This window comes from Pyrgilauda ruficollis, unplaced genomic scaffold, assembly GCF_017590135.1.
Source record: "Pyrgilauda ruficollis isolate IOZ18807 unplaced genomic scaffold, ASM1759013v1 scaffold18, whole genome shotgun sequence".
Lineage (NCBI taxonomy): Eukaryota > Metazoa > Chordata > Aves > Passeriformes > Passeridae > Pyrgilauda > Pyrgilauda ruficollis.
In genome coordinates this window covers 9,043,001-9,064,128 of record NW_024516984.1, presented here as the reverse complement: position 1 = coordinate 9,064,128, position 21,128 = coordinate 9,043,001, and the positions used below count along the sequence as shown (strand labels likewise).

The 21,128-nt window shown below is 34.9% G+C and overlaps 1 protein-coding gene across 1 annotated transcript in view; it reads right to left on the bottom strand.

The window, feature by feature from the left end:
- Positions 1–4,979: 4,979 nt before the first annotated feature.
- Positions 4,980–21,128, bottom strand: part of TRPA1 (transient receptor potential cation channel subfamily A member 1) — a 31,554-nt gene continuing 15,405 nt past the window's right edge. The window contains exons 11-27 of the mRNA XM_041464464.1: positions 20,339–20,508; positions 20,086–20,250; positions 19,217–19,331; positions 17,239–17,405; positions 16,285–16,378; positions 15,623–15,682; positions 14,614–14,712; positions 13,739–13,809; positions 13,097–13,244; positions 12,414–12,503; positions 12,023–12,192; positions 9,794–9,923; positions 9,485–9,667; positions 8,484–8,552; positions 7,758–7,868; positions 7,201–7,298; positions 4,980–5,404 (exon numbers count right to left, since the gene is read on the bottom strand). Of these exons, the coding sequence (XP_041320398.1) occupies positions 5,173–5,404; positions 7,201–7,298; positions 7,758–7,868; positions 8,484–8,552; positions 9,485–9,667; positions 9,794–9,923; positions 12,023–12,192; positions 12,414–12,503; positions 13,097–13,244; positions 13,739–13,809; positions 14,614–14,712; positions 15,623–15,682; positions 16,285–16,378; positions 17,239–17,405; positions 19,217–19,331; positions 20,086–20,250; positions 20,339–20,508 (2,172 nt within the window). The 3' untranslated portion in view covers positions 4,980–5,172. The remainder of the gene's footprint in view (positions 5,405–7,200; positions 7,299–7,757; positions 7,869–8,483; positions 8,553–9,484; positions 9,668–9,793; positions 9,924–12,022; positions 12,193–12,413; positions 12,504–13,096; positions 13,245–13,738; positions 13,810–14,613; positions 14,713–15,622; positions 15,683–16,284; positions 16,379–17,238; positions 17,406–19,216; positions 19,332–20,085; positions 20,251–20,338; positions 20,509–21,128) is intronic.

The window sequence follows — 21,128 nt, the reverse complement described above, 5'->3', positions numbered from 1 at the left end:
TATCAAGAGAATAAAATCTAAATAAAATGAAATTAAATCAGTCCAGTTCCATTAAGTATCAAAGTTTTTTGGGTTAAGGATAGAGGTTGAAATGATGCAGACTACTTAATTTTTCCTTTGTGTGCGATACTTATCCACAAAACATTTCACAAGGCTATCAGCCAGATTTCTTGAAGGAGAAATAGTCAGGGCCCAACCTTAGACCAGATACAGATTTGAAACACTAATCCTACATCTCCTCAAAACTAAATTAGGTAAGAACATTCAGAGCACCCTACAGACTCACTAGAGCCATCTGAGATCCAAGCTGTCACCATTCCTTTTGTTGCATTTTGGCACCACCACAGCTAAAATCCAGCAAGGGGAGGTGTCTCTCTCAGGTGGTCTTTGGAGTGCCGGAGTCCAGCCTGTTCCACACAGCTCCAGGGACTGCTCTACCTGGGCTGGGAGTCACATTGCCAGTGGCAGCATTGAACCATGATTGCTTTCAACCATTTAACACAACTGTAATTATCTCACAAACTAGGCAGATATGCCAAGAAAAGTTAAAATGCGACTCCGCAGGAAGTGAGTCAGCTGAGGCGATGAGAATTCCCTCTGAGGTACATTATGTCTATCTCCCACAGCATCACTTCCATGCTGCCTTGCTGAATCATTCCCATGGACATTGCCGGCTCCAGGGATTATCATCAGGACTGACTGAGTTTCTGCTTTTAAAAGTTTAAATCCTTGATCCCATGTGGCTGAATGCAGCTGAATTTGACATTGCTGTGAGCAGCACTGTTGTACTCAGATGGGCCAGTGGTACCTTGGGGCTTTCTGTCCTTTTTAATGTGATCACACTAATGTCAATGTTAGTCCCAGTTCCTTTCTCTTTATTTTTTACTCCAAGTTACTGGTCTGTTTGAACCTTCTGTTTTTCACAGTCCTGTTTCCTGCTGCTGGTCAATTTTTAGACCTCTCTGGATAAATAAATACTAGCAATAGTACTAACAATTTCTGAAATGAATAGCTTTAAACTTTGCTGTTTTTAAAGCTGTGATTCCCAATTATGAAGCAACATAAAATGCATCACTTCTCATCACTTTCATTACTTCCTGTCTTGCCTTCTAAACAAAATCTTACCATTGCTGAGATTTTCCCCTGCCTGTGTCCTAGTTTCAGCTGGATAATCTCTACAACACTGATGCATTCAAGCATCTTCTCTCGTGATTGCTGTGAAATTGTCTCAGAGCATTTCTATAAGGATGCAAATATTTTTACCTAAGAGGTTCAGATGTGCCTGAGTGGCCTGTTCATGGACCAACCCATGCCTTGGCTCACACAAATCTCTCTTGCAGTGCCTGTGTCAGTATGGAGTGCCAGACTCCAGCCACTTTGGCACCAACCAGTATCTTTTTACTGCTCAGAAAATGCTGCCTTTAAAGCAGTGCTCTTACTTTTGGCACCAGAGATTTTCTCAGCTCCTGTGTCATTCTTTGTATTTTCTCCATCATTTAAAGAGAAAGCTCAAAACTCTCCTGCTGTCACTCCAGGGTGAGGTTTGCTACACTCCTATACTTTGTCTGCTCATTACCATGTGCCAAATTCCTGCCCACAGTGAGATCCCTTGTCAGACAAACAACGTAAAGACAGTCTGTAAGACAAGTTACAACTGATGCATACCGTGTTGTAGCCTAAGTGATTCCTTACACCTACAGGGCAGGGTAAAAGGCCATTAACCTAAGGGAAAATCTGCCTCTGGGTCCTGCTCTATAGATTAAGGATATTTTCTCATCTTTTCTTTCTCTTGCTATATGCTCTGCTTATGGGCATTTAATCATACAAAACAAAAACTCTAACCAGTGAGAAGGACCACCACTTTGTTCATATAGATTCCTCTTTTTTCTTAGTATGTCTAGCCCTCAAGGGTTTGAAATCATTCCCGGCTGATTTTGGGGAGTGGGGATGTTCTCCCCTACCAATCCTCTACAACACAATTTTTCATACAGCATTTTGTTGTGAAATGTTTCACAAAGCCACATTTTCAGTGTGTTGCAGAAAACAAAATGGTTTTATATAACACAGCAAGGAGAATGCAAGGCTATTTCTTTGAAGAAAAAAAAGTGAGTAGAAAATGATGGAGACTTACTTAGAGTGGCTTTGTCTTTGTTCCAGCAGCATATCATGGAGAACACCAATATGCACACTAGACAGCTTGAAGCAAGTTGTTTCTTATATACTGAAAAGAGTCTCACTCTAATCCACTTCAAATCTGGGCACTTCAGATTTTCTGCTAAGGATGTATTTTATTGCTCTAGCTAATTTTAATTTACATGGGCAAAGTATTTTGCCAGTTTATCCTTATCAGCAAGAGTCTGATGATAGAAAGGCAGGCAACTGGATCTTTGGTTTCAGCAAAGGATTGCCATCTTCTTTCAGACTACCAACTCACACAGAAATGTCATTTCTTGTCCCAAATTATGACCCTCTTGTGTGTCACACAGATGAGGCACAAATCGGTCTTCCCAACAGGAGTTTATGGGAATGACCTGGTGGGAGGAGATGGTGCCTGAACCATACTGCCATTCATGTTGAGGTGAAAACAGTGACAGCACTGATGAGCAGCAGGAAATGAAATGGAATATTTACCCTCACTATCAGCAGTATTTGATATACAGTCTTGAAAGAGACAAATGGTGACTATGTGTCCCTACAGAACTGCCAGTACCCCAGCTGAAAAGGTGTTACTTCCATACAGACTGAAGGGAAGTGGGTGAGTATTGAACACAGATACACACCCATCACAGTCTGCAGATTCTATATTCACACCCAGAGGATACATTTCCATTGAATATCAATTCCTAAGTGTGAAGTCAAAAATTCTTATTGTAACACTTGTGGTTAACATACATTTAGCTGTACCTAACATGTAACATCGAGACAGGTGGAGGTTGCTCTCTTCTCCCATGCAGCAAGCAATTGGAAAGAGGAATTGGCTCAAGGTGAGCCAGCAGAGGTTTACATTGGATATTAGGAAAAATTCCTTCACTGAAAGGGTGGTCAAGCATTGCAACAAGCTGTCCAGGAAAATGAAATCACTGTCCATGGAATAATTAAAAAACATGTAGATAAGGCGCTTAGAGACATGGTTTAGTGTTGAGTTAATGACTGTACTCAATGGTCTTTACCCTACTTAGAGGTCTTTTCCAACCATAATGTTTCTAACAGGATTGCTTCTAGAGATTGCTGAAACAGCCCACTATCTTCAGCTCAGTCCACAAAAATTTTTAATCATGATTTATATTCCAGTTGTACTTTTCCTTAAACTCTTCATCTCTCGTACTTAGGCTCTATTAGATAGTTCTACTACATACAATTAAATATTAGTCTGATGATTTCCACAGAAAGCAAAGTCAATAATTCAATGTTGTAATATTTGCTAATTATAAAATAACTTATTTCTGTCTTTCTATATAAAATTGGAAAGGAAAACTTTTCCCAAATTGTGAACACTCAGAAAAGCTAAGAGGCAGCTGTATATAAAGGTCTCAGAGTTCTGTTTAAAGATGCTTGAAAGGCTTAGACTGCAAAACTCTAAGTGCTGACTGCTTTGTTCTTGCTGTAGCCATACTACTGTTCTTCACTCAAAACACTGCATTTAGGTCCCATTTACTTACCTAAAAATGCTATCACTCACTGCCATCTAGTGTTAATGGCACAGACTGCCAGGAATTTAAAATTGCTATTACACTTTTCAAGTACTATCCTAAGAACCTGGTCATTTTTTTATTGACAGAGGGAGCTGCAGATGCACAGCAGTGCAGAAAACCTGAACAGTTTATTCACAGGAATAGATCTGACTTTAGGAGCCACAACAATTTCAGAACTATAGTTATTTTTTTACTTTTTCTGCTCTGACTCTGCTTACATCTTCTCTTCCTGTTTCACTGTTTCACAACAGGCTTGGCTCTGGAGCAGAGCTGCTCCTTCAGCAGCCTCCTCCTTTCTTTATTTTACCTGGCAAGGATTTAAAGTCTCAAAGCTGGAATAGAGCAGTTGCGTGAGAAAGAATTTTGCCTACTGAATATCTGTGGCAATTTTAAGTCACAAGTCACATTAATTTACAGTGCATCTTCCAGTGTCTTGTGAAGACTGAACAAGTTCTGTACAGTGTGAATTACCTCCTAGTGACTACCTTTTAAATAAACAGAAATCATAATTGGTTTTTATGAGAAGAATTAATGTATACTAAGCTCTTAAAGAAAATGTCTGAATTCAAAAGCAGACCACAGAGCCTTACCACCATGCATAGTCATAATTAGTTTATTAGCACTGGTTTTGAAACAAACATATTCAGGTACTTAAACACATTTTAATTAATGTTTATTAAATTTAATATATTACCATATATTACATAATGCATGGAATATTCAGAAAATGAATATTAAAACCAAAGTGCAGATTAAAGTAGCAAGATCAGTTTTAGGTTATCAGGAAGGCCAAAATCACATTAGCAGTATAAGGACAGCAAGTTGTAAATGACTAATATTAAACATGTCATTCTATCATTGCTAGATGCATGCTAGTAAAAATGATCCTGCTATGAACTGCTTCCACTTATCTAGAAAAGAAAGTTATTTCCTTACATTACAACTTCATGATCCTTCATTTCCTACCTTTCAGGCCTGATCCTGCAGTCCCTACTCAGCAAAACTTCCAACGCACGCAGTCAGATTAGTTTTGTACTTTTTCTTTAAGCTACACAAAGCCCATTGGCTCTCTCCAAACACCTGAATAATAAATGACTAGAATCTAATTTCTAAAAATTTAGAAATTCTAAAAATATTCGTAACAGAAAATAATGTAATTGCATATAGACCTAAGTGTACCAGGGCCAAACCCAGGAACAGATCTAGACAGAAGCCTTGGGAACTGCCAGGACAGCAAGGCTGGCCTCTGTTGAGTTAGGCACTTTCCTGATTAGCCAGTCACTTTTAGGATCACAGTTTTGGATGTAGACATCTCCAGTCTCTTTAAATACTGTTTTGAGCACCTGCATCCTGGTTTTGGATCTGGCCTTTTTTTATACTTGAATACATGATGTATCACATTAACATTATGCAAAGACAATAAGAGAAGTGACCCTAAAGTAGAACAAAATGATAATACAACATGATATCATAGCCAAGTCTAGAAGAAGCTATTGTTCTTTTCTGTGCTTGAGTTAGGCACATTTGTTTTAACAGCTTTTAACACTGTATCCCATTTACTATTCTTGTGCTCTAACTGCCTCTTCCTAAATTTGTGCTGAAATAAATCATTGCTGTCTTCATCCTCAGCCTCTGATACTATCTCCATCTTTTGGATAATCAGTTTAATGAGGTCATGTTGCTTTTCCAACAATGTTGATATATCTTTGAGCCTAAAAAGCAAACAAACAAACAAATATGCATCAAGTTTTGTCATTTGATTTCAAAGGACATTGACTGAAGTCATTAAAGTTACAGATCTAAAAATTGACAGTACTTCACTCTTCTGACAGTACTTAACTAAAACCTTCTGCTAACAAAGACTATTATCTAGAACACATTTAATTATTCAAGCTGAAGAACTCCATGTTACAGGAAATAGAATTAAAGAACAAATCCGTGGTAATTGTGAAAAGCAACTTAATATATAGTTAAGGTAGAAGCAACTTCACTCTCAAATAAAGCTGTTGACTGCTCTATCAAAACTTTTTCCTACCGACCTATTTCCTTGTCTGGCAAGAAAAATGCCAGAGCTGCAATGGCAATAAAGCAACCAAAAACATTTAGTGAAATTCACAACTACTTTTACAGCATATGAGAAATACTCATGAGGCACTCACTGATCTTTTTCAAAGTGGTATCCAAAGTGCAATTGATGCAATTAAGTAGTCAAACTAAGTTAGCATCACATGTACAGAACACAGTATGTGTTATCTCTAAGGAAACAATGAAAGAAATGGTAAATGTGACTAGAAACTCTCTTTATAAAACTACCAAAGAGGCGTTTTGAAAATCTACTTTTCTGAATGTCTAGACTCACAAAATTACAACATGAAATCCGGTGTGACTGAAAAGGTTCTTTGGGAAGAATAGGTGAGGGGTTTTTAGATGTAGTTAGGTTTTTAGGGTTTTTTTTTGGTTTTTTTTTTTTTTTAAACAAGAAATGGTAATACACGTTAAAATATGTGAAAATCACAAGAATTAAAATGCAAAGTGAAAGAAAACCCTGCCCCAAACCAAAATGCAAAAATACATACACTCAGCACTGACACTAGCTCCAGTAGTAACTGAACTGTTTTGAACTCTGATAAAAACACACTGGCAATGTAGTAAGAGTTTTCAGTCCATATTTTCAGAGTAGTATAAATGACTTTCCACAATGATAAGGTCAGAAGTTATTCTATTGCAAGTAATTTTATAAAATTATAGTTTTCTTCCTTCTCTGTAGCAAAAAAATCCCAACCAAGAAAGAGTCTGTTTTATAACATAATGATGTAGTATGCATTTGAAGAAAGACTTGTCCATGATTTGCCTATATCTGCAGGGTGTAGTCTCACCATCTTTCAACTCTTTATGAGTTATTCATACAAAAAAACCCAAACAACTCAATCTGAATCTGTGCAGGCAGACAAAAATTTGGTAGATTTAAAAAAAAAGGAAAGGAAAAAAATGGAGGAAAACTACTGCAGGGGAAAGTGAGACTGAGTGAGAATACATTTTTCTAGTTGTGCATTCATAGTAAGCTTTTTTGAAACCATTCTTATGGATATGTAGGTATGAAAGTAAATCAAGAAAGTACAAAGAATTCCTTCCAAGGCTTTGGGAAACATGCTTTGTCCAAGAGAGGATCAATACCAATCCATTTTTGGGGAAAAAATCTGAATCTGATTTACCCAGCGGAAAGTCAATAACTGATTGTGTATACTTGCAAACTGACTGGAATTACATCACTTGGGAGTTCTGAATAACCCTTGAAAACCTCCATTTGCAAAACTCTGAAATGAAAATCCATCTTCCCCATTACTTCAGATTACTTTAACAAGCAAAAAGCTGTCCTGGTTTGTGCTGGGGACACAGAATTTTACTTTTTAGATACAGTATGCAGCTTTAAAATACTTTTAAAAATAGAAGTATGTTTGTAATATTGGTTCTACTTATTTTTTCAACTGCAAAATATCACAAAAAATACCTGTATTTCTGCTTCAGAACTTCCAATTCTAGTGTTGTATCAGGGCTCTGTGCATATGTGGTAGAGTCCTCACACCCAAAGCAATACTGGAACACACTCTAAACAGAACATGGAACCAAACTTAAATAGGTCCTATAGTCTGACAACAGATTAAATATATGAATAGTAAGTCTTCACACAGTGTTAACATTGAAAAGATTTTCTGTTTTGATGCTCTTTTCTTATATATTAAAATGTTTGTTTTATAAGAAAATTCAGTCTATGAACAACAGCTCAAATAAAAGAAGGAAAGCCAAAAGGGAGTAATTCTACTTTTTATCTGAACATCTTTTGTAGCTTGACTTTATAAAGTTACAGTTCACTGAGTACTCAAACACTAATTTTATCTGAATACAGCTGCACTCAAACTGATTTATCATTTTCACTGACCTTAGTCAAGGTCTAATCACAATTCCCTTGATGTCAGTTAATAACACAATGTCCTTAGCAATGAGTGTACAAAGTCAATCATACCCCTTTTTGGTTAGAATTCCTCCATCCAATATTCACCATCTTACCATAAATCCACAGTATCTCGGCCTGTTGGGATATACAGTGATTGATTCCTGGTCCACCCGACTTAAGAACCAAAATGGCAGCTTCTTCTCTAAGTTGGTATGAAGATTAACCTAAATGTGGTTTTGCATTTAGAATCAGATACATTGTCTTAGGATAAATACATATTACATGTGCAAATAACAATCATGCCACTACATTCAACTCACTAGTACTACCCCACACTGCAAACAGTGGTATAATATCTGAATAGTCCAGCCCAGACACTAAAACTACATTGTCATAATGAGTATTGAGTATCTTAGCAGAATTAATTTCTCCACATAGATGTGCACTCTTTTTACTAATGAGAATTTAGTACAGCAGAATAAATTTGGTATCCTTTTGATTTTTGTGTACCTTCTTTCCACTGCATAGGTTCTCTGCTAAAAGAAAACTGCAATTTCAGGCTTTGCAGTGACTGATTTTGAGATTCTAGTTTTGGAAAAACTCAGAATTGCTTGAAATGATAGTTGAAAAATTCCTTAAAAATGCATTTGTACACTTCCTTGGCAATGATTCATATGAGTGAAAATGAGATTCAGGATAAGATGCCATGCTCAACAATTTGCTTGACAGATATCCTAAGATAGTTAGGAATGTGATGACAAATCAACTGATTATCTCAATGGTGTTCAAGCAATGATATGTACTTTCAACCTTTGATACCTTCATGGTCTGTTACTCACCTGCATTGCAATCCTTTTGAGTGCAGCATATTTTTGTACTTCAGCAATATCACCAACAGCCAAACCAATCTAGAAGAAAGAGAAAGAGTTCATTATCTATTTCTTCATGGTCTGTTATTTCAATTGTATTTCTCATTTTCACTTAAATTAAAAAAATATTCCAGAGACTTAAATTATTTTTTCACTTGAATTTGGAAACATTTTTTATATATTTGGAAAATATGTATCAATAAATGTTGAGGGTATTTCTACTGACAACACTCTTGGTAAGGCACTGAAGTGCTACTTTTGCCAAGAATAACATCTTTCTTTTACATTCTTCATTACTGCTGTAATGTTAAGAAACTGGTTGATCTCTTGATTAAGTAGAATCATGGCTGCAATAATCAAGTTTAAAAAACATGAGATGTTTGACTTTTATTGCTCAGCTCAAGTGAAAACGTGATTTCCTAAATAAAAATTATATTCAATGGAACATGGCTGAAAATATATTACATATTTCCCCCCCTCTTCACCATTGTTGTGTTTTCTGATTCTTAACTTTCAGGTCAAGTTTGTTAGTAAGTTCTATCACTACTTCTGTTTGCTGTTTTGTGTGCAGTGGAGATTTGAGTTTGGGCTTTTTGGGGCTTTATTCTTTTAATTTAAATTCTTTTTACTGTTAGGTTATGATACAAGGGATTGAACAAAAATCATTGTTCCCCAATTTTCCTTATCAAGACCTCAGAATAATTCATTGCAGCTCCAATTCAAATTCCATCACAGTTATTACCTAAAGATATACAAGATACTCCTGCCAGGAGTGAGGTGTGGGAAAATACTCATAGCAGTACACTGGATGGAAAACAAATGCAGAGAACGGGGACATTTTAATATGTTACTGAAAATATCCATTAAATAATGAGTGGCTGTCACTTACTGAAGTAATTCTATAAACTAGAATTCTATATACATACTCATGTTTAGCCACTTTTGTATATTAATAAATAGCTTATACTTACTAGCAAGTTCATAAGAAGGATTGGAATAAGCAAGGTAAATATAATGAGAACTGTGTAACTCAGGAATGGATATGGCAATTCACTGCTTAGTAAAGGATCAAGGAATGCATCATGGTAATTAATGTCTCCCAGCATCATTGCAAATGTCTTCATTACGGAAAGCAGAGGTGTGCTGTATGTTTGCTGCAAAAAGAAACACCAAAATAAAGAAAAAACCCAACTGATGGAATTTGTAACTGAAGTCTTGAGATGCTTTAGTCAAAGATAATATTTATAATGATAAAAACTTAACTAGAGCATTGAACTAACCTGTGAACCCAAAAGGACAAAGAAACTCAGCCCAAAGGCCAGTATCAGGAAAAAGAAAACCACAGCAATCCGAATCAAAGTCCTCAAAATTTCCCAGAACATCACAACATAGATTCCATAGTTCTCAAACCTAGGCAGTAAGTGAACAAAAAAGATATTGAATCAGTCATAGAATCACTTAGTTTGGAAAAGACTTGTAAAATAATCAACTCCAACCATTAATCTAGCACTACCAAGTCTACCCCTAAACCATTAAATACTGAAGTTTGAGTTCCTTTCAGTTATTTCTGTAAGGCAGTAAGTAACACTGATTTTCTTCTGTGGAAAGAGACACTGCCTCTCTGAGAAACTGTATGATGGTAACAAACCTATTCTACTTTCACATCCAAAAGAGTGATCCTAATCCTGCTCACAGCAACCCTAAACTGCATAATCTTATACTTTAATGCACAAGAACAATTTTCAAGATAGCATTTTTCATGGATAACATTTATTTCCTCCATAGGCACAGGCAGTACAGTATTGTACCACTGCTGCATTCAGAATAAAAAAGCAAGCTGTTCAACTTTTTACTGCTTCTCAAAACAAAGTAGCAACCAGAACCAAGGACAACTGTCACCATAATCTACGTAGCAGCCACATGCCTGATTTAAAAGATTTCACTTTTTACAGGATGTGAAACAAATGACATTATGTAGTTTTAGTCTAATACAAACAATGGAAAACAAACAAAAAGAAACACACTGTTCAGGAAAAGGAGAATAGCATAATTTTAAGACACCTGTGTTTCCAACAACAATCTGATGTTGGCAAGCCTCTCCTCTTCTTGATTAACACAAAAACTAAATATCAGAACAGGAATTACCATAAAGCAGATTAAATTACTTTTTCTTTCAAACCTGATCTTGGGAATTTATGTCCTCTCTCAAATCCAGGGACCAAGAGATTTTTTTAATGCTACTAGAGTAGCAACTGTGAAAACCCCTATGCATGTCTTTCGCTCTGAAACCTTATGTGCAAGACTGACAAGGTCAAGCTGGAAATAAAGCAAACCTGATCTTCTATTATCGGGCACTTATTAGGCAAAATTCAGTTGATGTCAATGGAATCACAGGTTGCTTTGGGAAAAGACAGCCTGAATGAGATAGGAAAACCATGTGCAGAGTTCTACTGCAACACACGTGAAACAGCAGTCAGGCCAGGAAGGCATTTCATCCAACAGCAGAAGAAAGGCTGTGCAATCATTTGTTTACTTTTTCCTGCTCAGGCTCAACCCCCGTTTTGCTGGGAGCAGACAGGACACCCCATTCATCGGTCTCTGAGATCAGACACGGCGTGGGGGAGCGCGGACAAGGTTTGCAGCAGAGGCAAGACCATAAAGGTACACTCTTTGCCATTAACTCTGTTTACAAACCATCTCCTTAAACATCCCTACTACAGTAAAAGAACCCTGAAATTAATCAGCAAATGTTGTGTTTGTCTGTCTGCAAGACTTCATGGGGCTGATTAGTGCATATGTACAATATGAATTGGAAGAACATTTCTGCAGCGTTACCACATTCAGTCCTGATCAGACACAAATGTGTTTAATTTATTAGTCTTAAACACTACACCCACACTAATTTTTTCCTCCACCCAGCTCTCCTGCAGTTCATAACTCTTGGACACTATTGTACCAGTGACAACAATTAAGATAATTAAGGGCAATAAACAGACATGATGTCAACTGAAGAAATTTACAATTACATCAATTGTAATTTTTTACAGGACACTATGGCATAAAGTGAGATATGCCATTTAATATGGAAATTATAAAGGAATTTACCTTCTGCCAGGTATTACTCATAAAACCTGACTTCCTTATACCATTCATAATTAATATCCTTCTATGTTCTTTTAAATTCAAAGTCTATACAGTCTAGTGAAAGATGATTTAAAAAAAGATAAAATTAAGCATGGCTGTGCTTAATTAACATTAAAATAAATATCGTTATTTCTATAGTTGCTATAACACATGTTGTGATGCTCCACATGGAAAACACAGAAAGTGACTTTACAGCTCATCAGAGATAAAAAATTCCTATAGTCCTAATCTGGAAACTTGTTTAGTTTGAAAAAAAATAAAAATACAAAATGGGATTCTCAAACTTGATCAGTCACTATTTAGGATATGTAAAATATCTGAAAATATTAAAATATTTTATTGTAAAGCCTGTAAAAAATTTTTACCGTTGAAGATAAAGCAAGAAGTTCATCCAAGACAAGTATACAGCAATTGCTCCACATTCCCACTGCAAATGAGCTGGTGTATTAATAAATAAAGAAGACACAAAAATTATGCTTGTAGTATAAATGGTCCAGTCCAGTAGATTGGAGTAATCCAACAAATATTTCAATTTCTAGGATTTAAGAGAGAAAGGTTAATATTTACAAGTCATCCACCATTAAAACACTGAATTCACTATTTAATTTCTCTTATCAGTTTTAATTGTTATATATAAATTAAAAAGTATAAATTAACATTTCCCTTCTAATCAAGAAAAAACAGATTAATTCAATTATCATACAAACTGCCATGCAAGCACACTGTCTGATTAATGTTATTTCTCTCTGTACTAACCTGCTGAATCAGCTGAAATATTTCTTTGCAGATGCCCAGTAAACTCATAATTAAAACTAAACACATACACACCCTTGTGAAGTATGAATCCTGAAACAAAAATCAGACCACAAAAAGAAATTATAAATTATTAAAAGAATGTTCATTTAATCTCTACCTATTATATATATACATTATATTGCCAAGCAAAGTAACCCTGTTAGCCTGTGTCAAATACTTATTACTATCTATATTCTGTTTTACTAATATTTATTGTGAAATCCCTGTTCTGGGTTGGGCTGTATATGTGATTCTCATGATTTTTCATATATCAGGATATCTTTATGAAACTTGTATATCCTTTGCATTTGTTTTATTTGATATTTCTACTAGCATATCCTTTTTTGAGTTTCAGTTCTATACTTTTTCTCTCATGTGAATCTTTTTTCTTCAATATTAAACAAATATTGTTTACTTCTGGGAAAAACTGAATTAACAAAGTACCAAATATAAATTTCTCAGAAAAAAATAAGAAATGAGAACTGCAAATCATCTAAAGAGGTTGCTGCTGAATGTTTAGAAATATATACTTCAATTTTATTCCTTAGAGTTGCTAGATCATAAATTAGTCTAGAAATTATTTTAATGATCATATCTTTTTGCTATAAAACTCCTAAACAGATTGTAAGTACTAATAAAAGTACCTCATATTCTAATGGTCTTGCTTCATAGAGGTCTGTTCCATTCAAAGGTCTTCCTGGTTGTATGTGAGTGACCAGAAGAGTCAGTGGGATGAGACCAAGAGAATATATGCCTAAATTCATTAAATGTGCTCGAAACCCATAGGCCATCCTTGAAAGTCAGAATGTTAAAGTTACAACACTTTTCAAATTTAGAAGAGCATGCATTCAAATTTAACAGTCAATAATGTTTTCAAGATGAGGAAATAAATATTTCTTGAAACGTCCCTTTGTGATGAATGTGTTCATCACTTATGTGGACAGAAGTGTATTTGCCACTCTGAAATAAGTTCCTTTCACTTTTAACTTGGCAACCTTATCACATATTTTGCAATAAAGAGGAAACAAAGTTATTAGTTGCCTTTGTTGTAAGTATCAAAAAATCTTTACTAAATACCAAGTCGTACTAAATACTAAGTCGTACTTTATGGAACAGACATTTGCCCAGTCATCTCTATAAACATACACATTTTAATAAACAACTTTCAGGCAAAATAGTCTTTATCTTAACATGCAGTATTATAATATTTTATATAATAAAATAATTTTATACAATATTATAAATTTTTATTTTATAATATTTTATAACCATTAAAACAGACCAACCACTTCATAAGCAAATATTCTTTACACACGGGATGACTGAGGAGCTCCATACGATTGTGGCGCACCATGGCCTACAAAACACAAATACAGAAGGGTAAAACTTCATTCATCTAGGTAAGCAAAGTGCTTACAAAACTGGCTGGGCAACCTTTTTAACCTGATTATTAGCCTAATGAAAAGTAAAATATGTGTAAGATATTGCAAAGTTCTTTTGATTAAGCACTCTGGCCCAAACCCTCACTATCTTGCCCTCTCTGCCTGCTAAGGCATTCAGCTTCTCTGTGGGGCTCTCTTAGTCTATTTCAAGCTTCAAAAATTATACAGACAATTTTGAACTATACCTGTGAGACCAAGTTTTACATTTAATGGGAAAAATATTTATTTATTTATTTATTATTAGACAGTATAACAACTAATTACCATCAGGAATCCCAAAAAGCAAACATATTAAGCCAGAAAGTTTGTTATATAGACATTTTCTAACAAAGAATGAGAGAACAGATTGACAATGCAAAAAAACTAGCAAATTTGTTTCAGGCATCATAAATATTTTGCAATTACCATATGAAAAAAATCAGCTTGTCAGGTTTTTCAGTGCCTTACATTCCAGTGCATGGTCACTACCATGACTGGAGTGTGGTTTTCTTTGATGTACTGCCTACATGTACAGCACAATATCTTGAGCATTCATAGTTTTACCTAAACCTAAAATAAATTTTATTTATCACTTAGAACTTTGGCCCATACTTAATTTCAATATACTTTCAATATAGAAAGTTATGGGCTTTGGAGAAGAAATATTATGATGAAAAATTCAAGCCTCTTCATTTTATCTAAACCAAGACAGCAGGCAATGATATCAGAGTAAAACTTACATTTAAAGTGGTAAGTGGTTCATAGAAAATATCTTCACCATCCTTTACTTTCTTGTTAAGTGTCAAGGGACACTGAAGATATCTGAAGTTGTATTCAATCTATATAATACACCAGAAGGTAAATATTGCAAATGATGCAAATGATTATCTCAGTCTTAGATGATGTTCTTAATACAAAAAAGTCTATCTTTTAGAGAGCATATTGTGTCAAGGTAGTCAGAATCAAGATGTATATTCACTGTCAGCTGAACACATGCCATCGAGATACACATCTGTGACTGCAAGGTGTTGAAAAGAACAGCCATTTTGAATTTTAAAATAAAAACTGCACATTTCTTGCTAAAAGGTTACAATTAAGAAAGGTCATTTTCATAACTGTGATTTTTTTTAATGCCTACTTTAAAGAAAAGCTTGTCTTTAAGAGTTACATGGCATTGATTATACAATATAAAGAAAATGCACAGTAGCAAAAAATTTGCAAGTTTTCTGTTAATGACGTGGACACAATCCAATATAATCATTGATAAGGTGGTTTTCAATATGGTTTCAAAGGTAACATAACTGGAGAACATTCATGTCTCCCTAGCATTAAAAGCAATCTACTGATGAAGATTTTGGACAAGTTTTTACAAAACAAAGAAGCATGTTGAACTCTAAATTATTGATGACAATTGCACCACTTATTATAACCATACTTTCAATACTCATAGATATTACATGTCTTCTCTCACTGCTATTTTGAAATACCCATTGCAAAAATTAACACAGCAAAGATACCGTTTATGGACTGTAGAAGTTTAATGTCACACTTATTAAAATATGTAAGCATGAAGATTACAGAAACTGAACTTCAACCAATTTACAGTCCAAAGGATAAAATAAGATCTGTCTCCTGTGTTCTGTGTTAAGATCTGAGATTCATCTACAATAGTACTTTACGCATATGAGCTTGACATGTACATTAAAATATACATGTTTTGTACTTTCCTTAACTTTTAAATCTACTTACATAGAAGTCTCGACTTGTCTTTTCCTCTGAAGACTCAATTATGCAGTTGTCCAACACCAGCTTTCCAGAGGAACAGAAAAGTGAATTAAGGTGACATAGGCAATGCTCAACAGAAAGAATATGTTTAGACCAGAAGAAAATGACCATCAAATACAGCAATCAGCTAACGGCAGTGATGACTCAGTCAGATTTTATGATGTAAGTTTTGAAGACATAAAATTCCAGTTTTCATGTAGGAGTTAAATATAAATGCAAGGCTACTGCTATTTTACAAGTATGAAGTGTGAATAGTTTATGAATACATATGTACCACTTTTAATTAAAAATAATTTCTGTTGTGTCATTTGGCAGTTAGCTAAGAGAGTGAAAATATCTCAGATGATTTTGAACCCAATTCACTTACAACTCTCATTACATTTATATATCATTTTTGTGTTACTTTTATAACTCCATTGATCTCAGGAAGCTAGGAACTTTTCTAATCCTGAAGAACTTAAACTGGACAAACTGTGACTATTACTAAAATACTATTAAATAATTTTGTGAACTTATTTCTATTTTATAATAATACATGTTAGAGAGCACAGCAAACAGAAGAATAAATGCAGCACAACAAAGGTTATTTTGTGAAGTAATTTCTTTAACATGTGCAGAAAACTTACTTTAAATGAATCAGGAAGATACTCAACCATTTCCAGCAAAGGACACTTATTGGCACTGGAAGAGTGAGAGAAAGTCACAACAGCTTCTTCCCATCTGCAAAAAAATATTTCAGATAATGGAAAATTGATTAATGAAATATGTTTTTAATTAACTACTTTTAGATTATTTGAGTTTCATTTAGGATATTGAAAAGCATAATGCATAATGTGCTAATTTTATGCACTATTAAATGGAAACTAAGCTGTTTGGGGAGTAGCTGAGTAATAATCTGGACACATCTCTAAGAATGATTCATGTTAAATTCTGTTATCAATTAAACAGAAATGTTTCAACTATGCTAAGGCCTCCTAAAAAAATATGAAACTGGAACGAATTTTGGAATCTTGGGTAACAAAATTACACAAATAATAATAAATGCAGTAAAATCCTGTCAGTATTCCTGTAACTCTTACCAAAAGATGTTCTCATTAGGCAATGGTGTACTGCTTTATTCCAAAAGTGGGGGCTTCACTATACCTTAATCTAAAATATTCTAAACTGCAGTCGAAATGCCACATTTTAAAATACTTGCAGCATTTAAAATCATGATTTTAAATTAAACCTCTTGAATTATTTCAGTTCTATTCACGTTTTGATTTAAATTTTATAGGCATGAAAGCATTATGTGAAAGGTCAAAATTATTTCTGATGGTTTCTAAAGGTTTTTTACACACAGAATCCAATTACTCAATGTAATATGAAAAACAACTTGCCATATGTCTGATGTCCATTTTGTACGATTTTGCCATTTTTTATTTGTGCTCATTAGAACAGAACACAACCTCTGGAATTTTCAAATAAGTACTCAGTTTTACTTATTAAACAACAGATTTTCAGAACTTAATCTCATTTAAGAAAACCAAACCAAGACACGTGGGCAAACAAATTCAAGAAGCATTTTCTCTGTACTTTACCTTTTGTGCAAAATGACAGCAGACACCACGTCTTTTCTCCTATTGTGTATTGCTTCATGGAAAAAAGAAGCTACTGCTTTGTTGAACAGAATTTTTGCCCCATAGTCAAGAAGTAACCTCACTGCTTTTGCATGTCCTTCTCGTGCGGCCAAGTGCAAAGCTGTGTTCTGTGCAGAAAAGCAGTACACGAGTAATTAAAGAAAAGTACGTTTCAGTGCTTTCCCACATTGAAAAGCCAGACGCTTTTCTCAGCTGCAAGTCTTGAATGCTTTCACTAGCAACACTATTGTATTTGCAGTGACCCTCATGGCAGGAAGGAATGATGAATCTGACTCCATGTTCTCAGAAGGCTAATTTATTATTTTATGATACTATATTATATATAGAATACTAAACTATACTATACTAAAGAATACAGAAAAGATACTTACAGAATGCTAAAAAGATAATAATGAAAATCTTGTGACTCTCTCCAGAGTCCCGACACAGCTTGGTGCTGATTGGCCATTAAGTCAAAATTATTCACACCAGGACCCAATGAAACAATCACCTGTTGGTAAACAATCTCCACCCACATTCCAAAGGAGCAAAACACAGGATAAATAAATGAGATAATATTGTTTTCCTTTTTCTCTGAGGCTTCTCAGCTTCCCAGGAAAAAAATCCCGAGCGAAGGGATTTTTCAGAAAATGTGAATATGACACAACACAAAACATTAGAATATTGTCAGAGATTCTGACAGAGATTACAGGTATGTTCTTTATGTCTACAGCTACACTAGGGCAAAATCTGAAGAGGAAACTCACTATAGGTAAGAAAAGCCAATTCATTAATATACTTTAATTTTGTAATTAATGAACTGCAAGTCACAAAGGGGTAAAAATGATGGTGTCTACAGACAGAGAACACTTGCATTAGATAATCAAGTAGAGAAGTGTTCAATTATATCCTGATGTGTTCATACAAAAATATCTGCAAGAAAATCTGAGGGCAATTTTGTAAGTGGAATATTTGTTTTTTATTTGTATTTTCATAAAAGTAAGGGAATCAGTGGTTTAGGAATCAAGGTACACTAAAACTGACATTTGAGAATCTTCTGAATGCACACAGATTTTTCTGATTGAAATTAAGGACTTCTTATAAATTGAAATTAAGGCTTCTCCTAAATTTATAGTCAAGATTTGTTTCTAATCTAGTAATTCTAAATGTTTTCAACACCAGTTCTCAGAGAAATTAGCAACAGCTTCTGTATTGGGAATTAAACAGTTCTTTAAAATGATTGCCCTATATTTCTGAAGGGAGAGGTTCACATAAGAGGCCTTCAATCCCAGAAAGGGATTTTGTTTTGACCTAATACACACTGCATTTGTCCAAACTCCAGAGCAAGACAGGTGCTCGTTTTGTTGGACATCAGCGTGCAGTGGATTTCAAACAATATATGTTACTGAGCTATAGCTGATAATGCAGTCAAATTCAAGAAATTCTGACCAAGGTGATCTTTTAATGACACATTTGATCCTAAATAAATATGGAAATAAATACCAACAACTTCAAAACTGCTGCTTCTTGGCACTAAATGATGTTTAAGACAAAGGAACAAATGTTGCACAAATGTTTATTAATCTATAACCAGTTTTTTTTACATCTGTGTAAGTTCCTTCAATTTGCATTACCAATGTTTGTACTACATTACTAAAATATTCTTGCACGGTATAGGGGGAAAGAGGAACATGTCTAGTACATTCACTGTTTCATGATTTCTATTAGAATATTTGAATATTTCTTATCTCCCACTTAAAGTAATTGGATAAAAATTTCAGCAATCATATATTTATCCAATAAATCCTTTATCACTGAGTCTGCCACAGGAAATACAATATTACACATGTAATGCACAGTGGAAAGCTACTAACAGCCTAGCCCTGACACTTCATCTAGAAGTAACAGCAGACAAGAAACAAATAATGTTAACACATACCCCTTCTTCATCCACTCTGTCAGTACACTTCACATTAGTATCCAAAATTATCTGCATTGTGCGAGTGTATCCTCCAAAGGCAGCATGGTGCAGGGCTGTCCAGCCTTTATAATCACTTACATGCAATGGTATAAAATTAGAAATGATAAACAAAAAAGCTTTTTATAAATTTAAAGTGAATGTTAATGCCTGCTCCTTTGACTTGCACCTCTTTTCTTTGGCATCACTGCTGCAGAGATGTCCATATATTCTGTCAAATATTATGGGACGATCAATGCACCATTCAGAAGTAAAAGGTTCAACTCACTAATAGTACTTAGGTCTCTCCCTTTTCATCTCTTTCTGAGATCTGAGGCTCTTTAACCTGAAGGCTGAATGCCTTTGAACCACCAGTCCGAAGAAACCCTTCTCAAGCCTGTAAGTGGGGCTCAAATGATTGTAATATTTCCAAACCATTTTTTTTCTCATGAAAATGTTCAGTAATCGTCTCTCAACTAGATTTAGAGAAACCTCAGTTCCACTAGCATTAGACATATTCCCCTGGAATTAGAATATTTCATTCTGTGTTGTCTACTTTTGCACTGACACATATTGCCAGGACAGTATGGTCACTATAGTCACACTATCACTATGGTCATATCAGCACAAAGTACTACTATAAGCCTTGGTTTAACAGCTAGCTACTCTGTTTTACAAGTATTTCATAACCATACTCTTACTATATGTTTGTATTTGCATATATTAATATAATAATTATTTTAATATACTGTACTTATATTTATATTGCATTCACTTCCCAGCAGATGAACATAAAACATAGGGGGATAAAGGGTTTTTTTGGCTTAATGAATGAAAATTTGTACACTTACCAGAGGAAGAGAGCCCCTCTCTTCAGAAGAAATTGAACTACCTTCTCATGACCATTCTGGGCTGCCAAATGAAGGGGAGTCATTCCCTTCTTATCACCTTCATTCAAAAGCCTTGTGTCTTTCATGTCTCTTATAAGTCGTTGACAAGTATTGATGCGCCCATAGCTTTGCAAGATGCACACAGAGATTAATGTCAAAAATAAAGGGATGAAAACCACGGCATGGATTCCATGGCCTGGACTGTGCTACTAACCTGGCAGCAAAGTGTAATGGCGACTTCTTGTCCCTGCTCTTAGAGTAGATGGAAACGTTGAGGCTGAGTAAATTATTTACTGAGAGGGCCACACCTTGTCTGCATGCGTAATGCAACGGAGTGCATCCTTCATTATCTTCATCCACTACAAGATTTTTAATATGTTCCATCTGTTATACCCCCAGAGATACCCAAAAACAAAAGCACAGAATTATGTCTATATCTTTTCTGCTCCACAGTTTCTAATAGTTTGCAACAATAGCACTAATACTCTAAAGCAGTATCTAAAAATAAGAAATAAACTTAAATAAAATTTAGGAACAAAGAGCACCTTTTTTATCTGCTGATTTGTGGGTCACCATTTTTTCAAACAACAACTCTTCAAAGAGCAAACAGGAGTTTACCATCCTGCATCCTCACTGCAATCCATTCACAGCACAATAAAGGAAATTCTTCTTTGCTGCCATTCCAACATAATGCTAACTGCTGGCAGCAGAAGGCTTGTACCAAAACTAAAGGCAGTCTTATAGTCTGTATTCAGTAGCAAAACCTCTGACTGTCAAAACCCAGCAGTTCACTGTTTTACAGTGTCAATTTATTTCCCTTGTTTCTCGTTTTCATCTTCATTTCCCCTTTTCCTTGTCTAATGCTATCCTACAACCTTTCTTAAAGCAACTAAAAAACTCCTCCCACCATCCTATCCACTTATTTCTCTAAATTATTAATATGATCAATAATCAGAAAGCGAATGCTGAGGCTTATCATCACTGTTTTAAAACTGATTCACTAC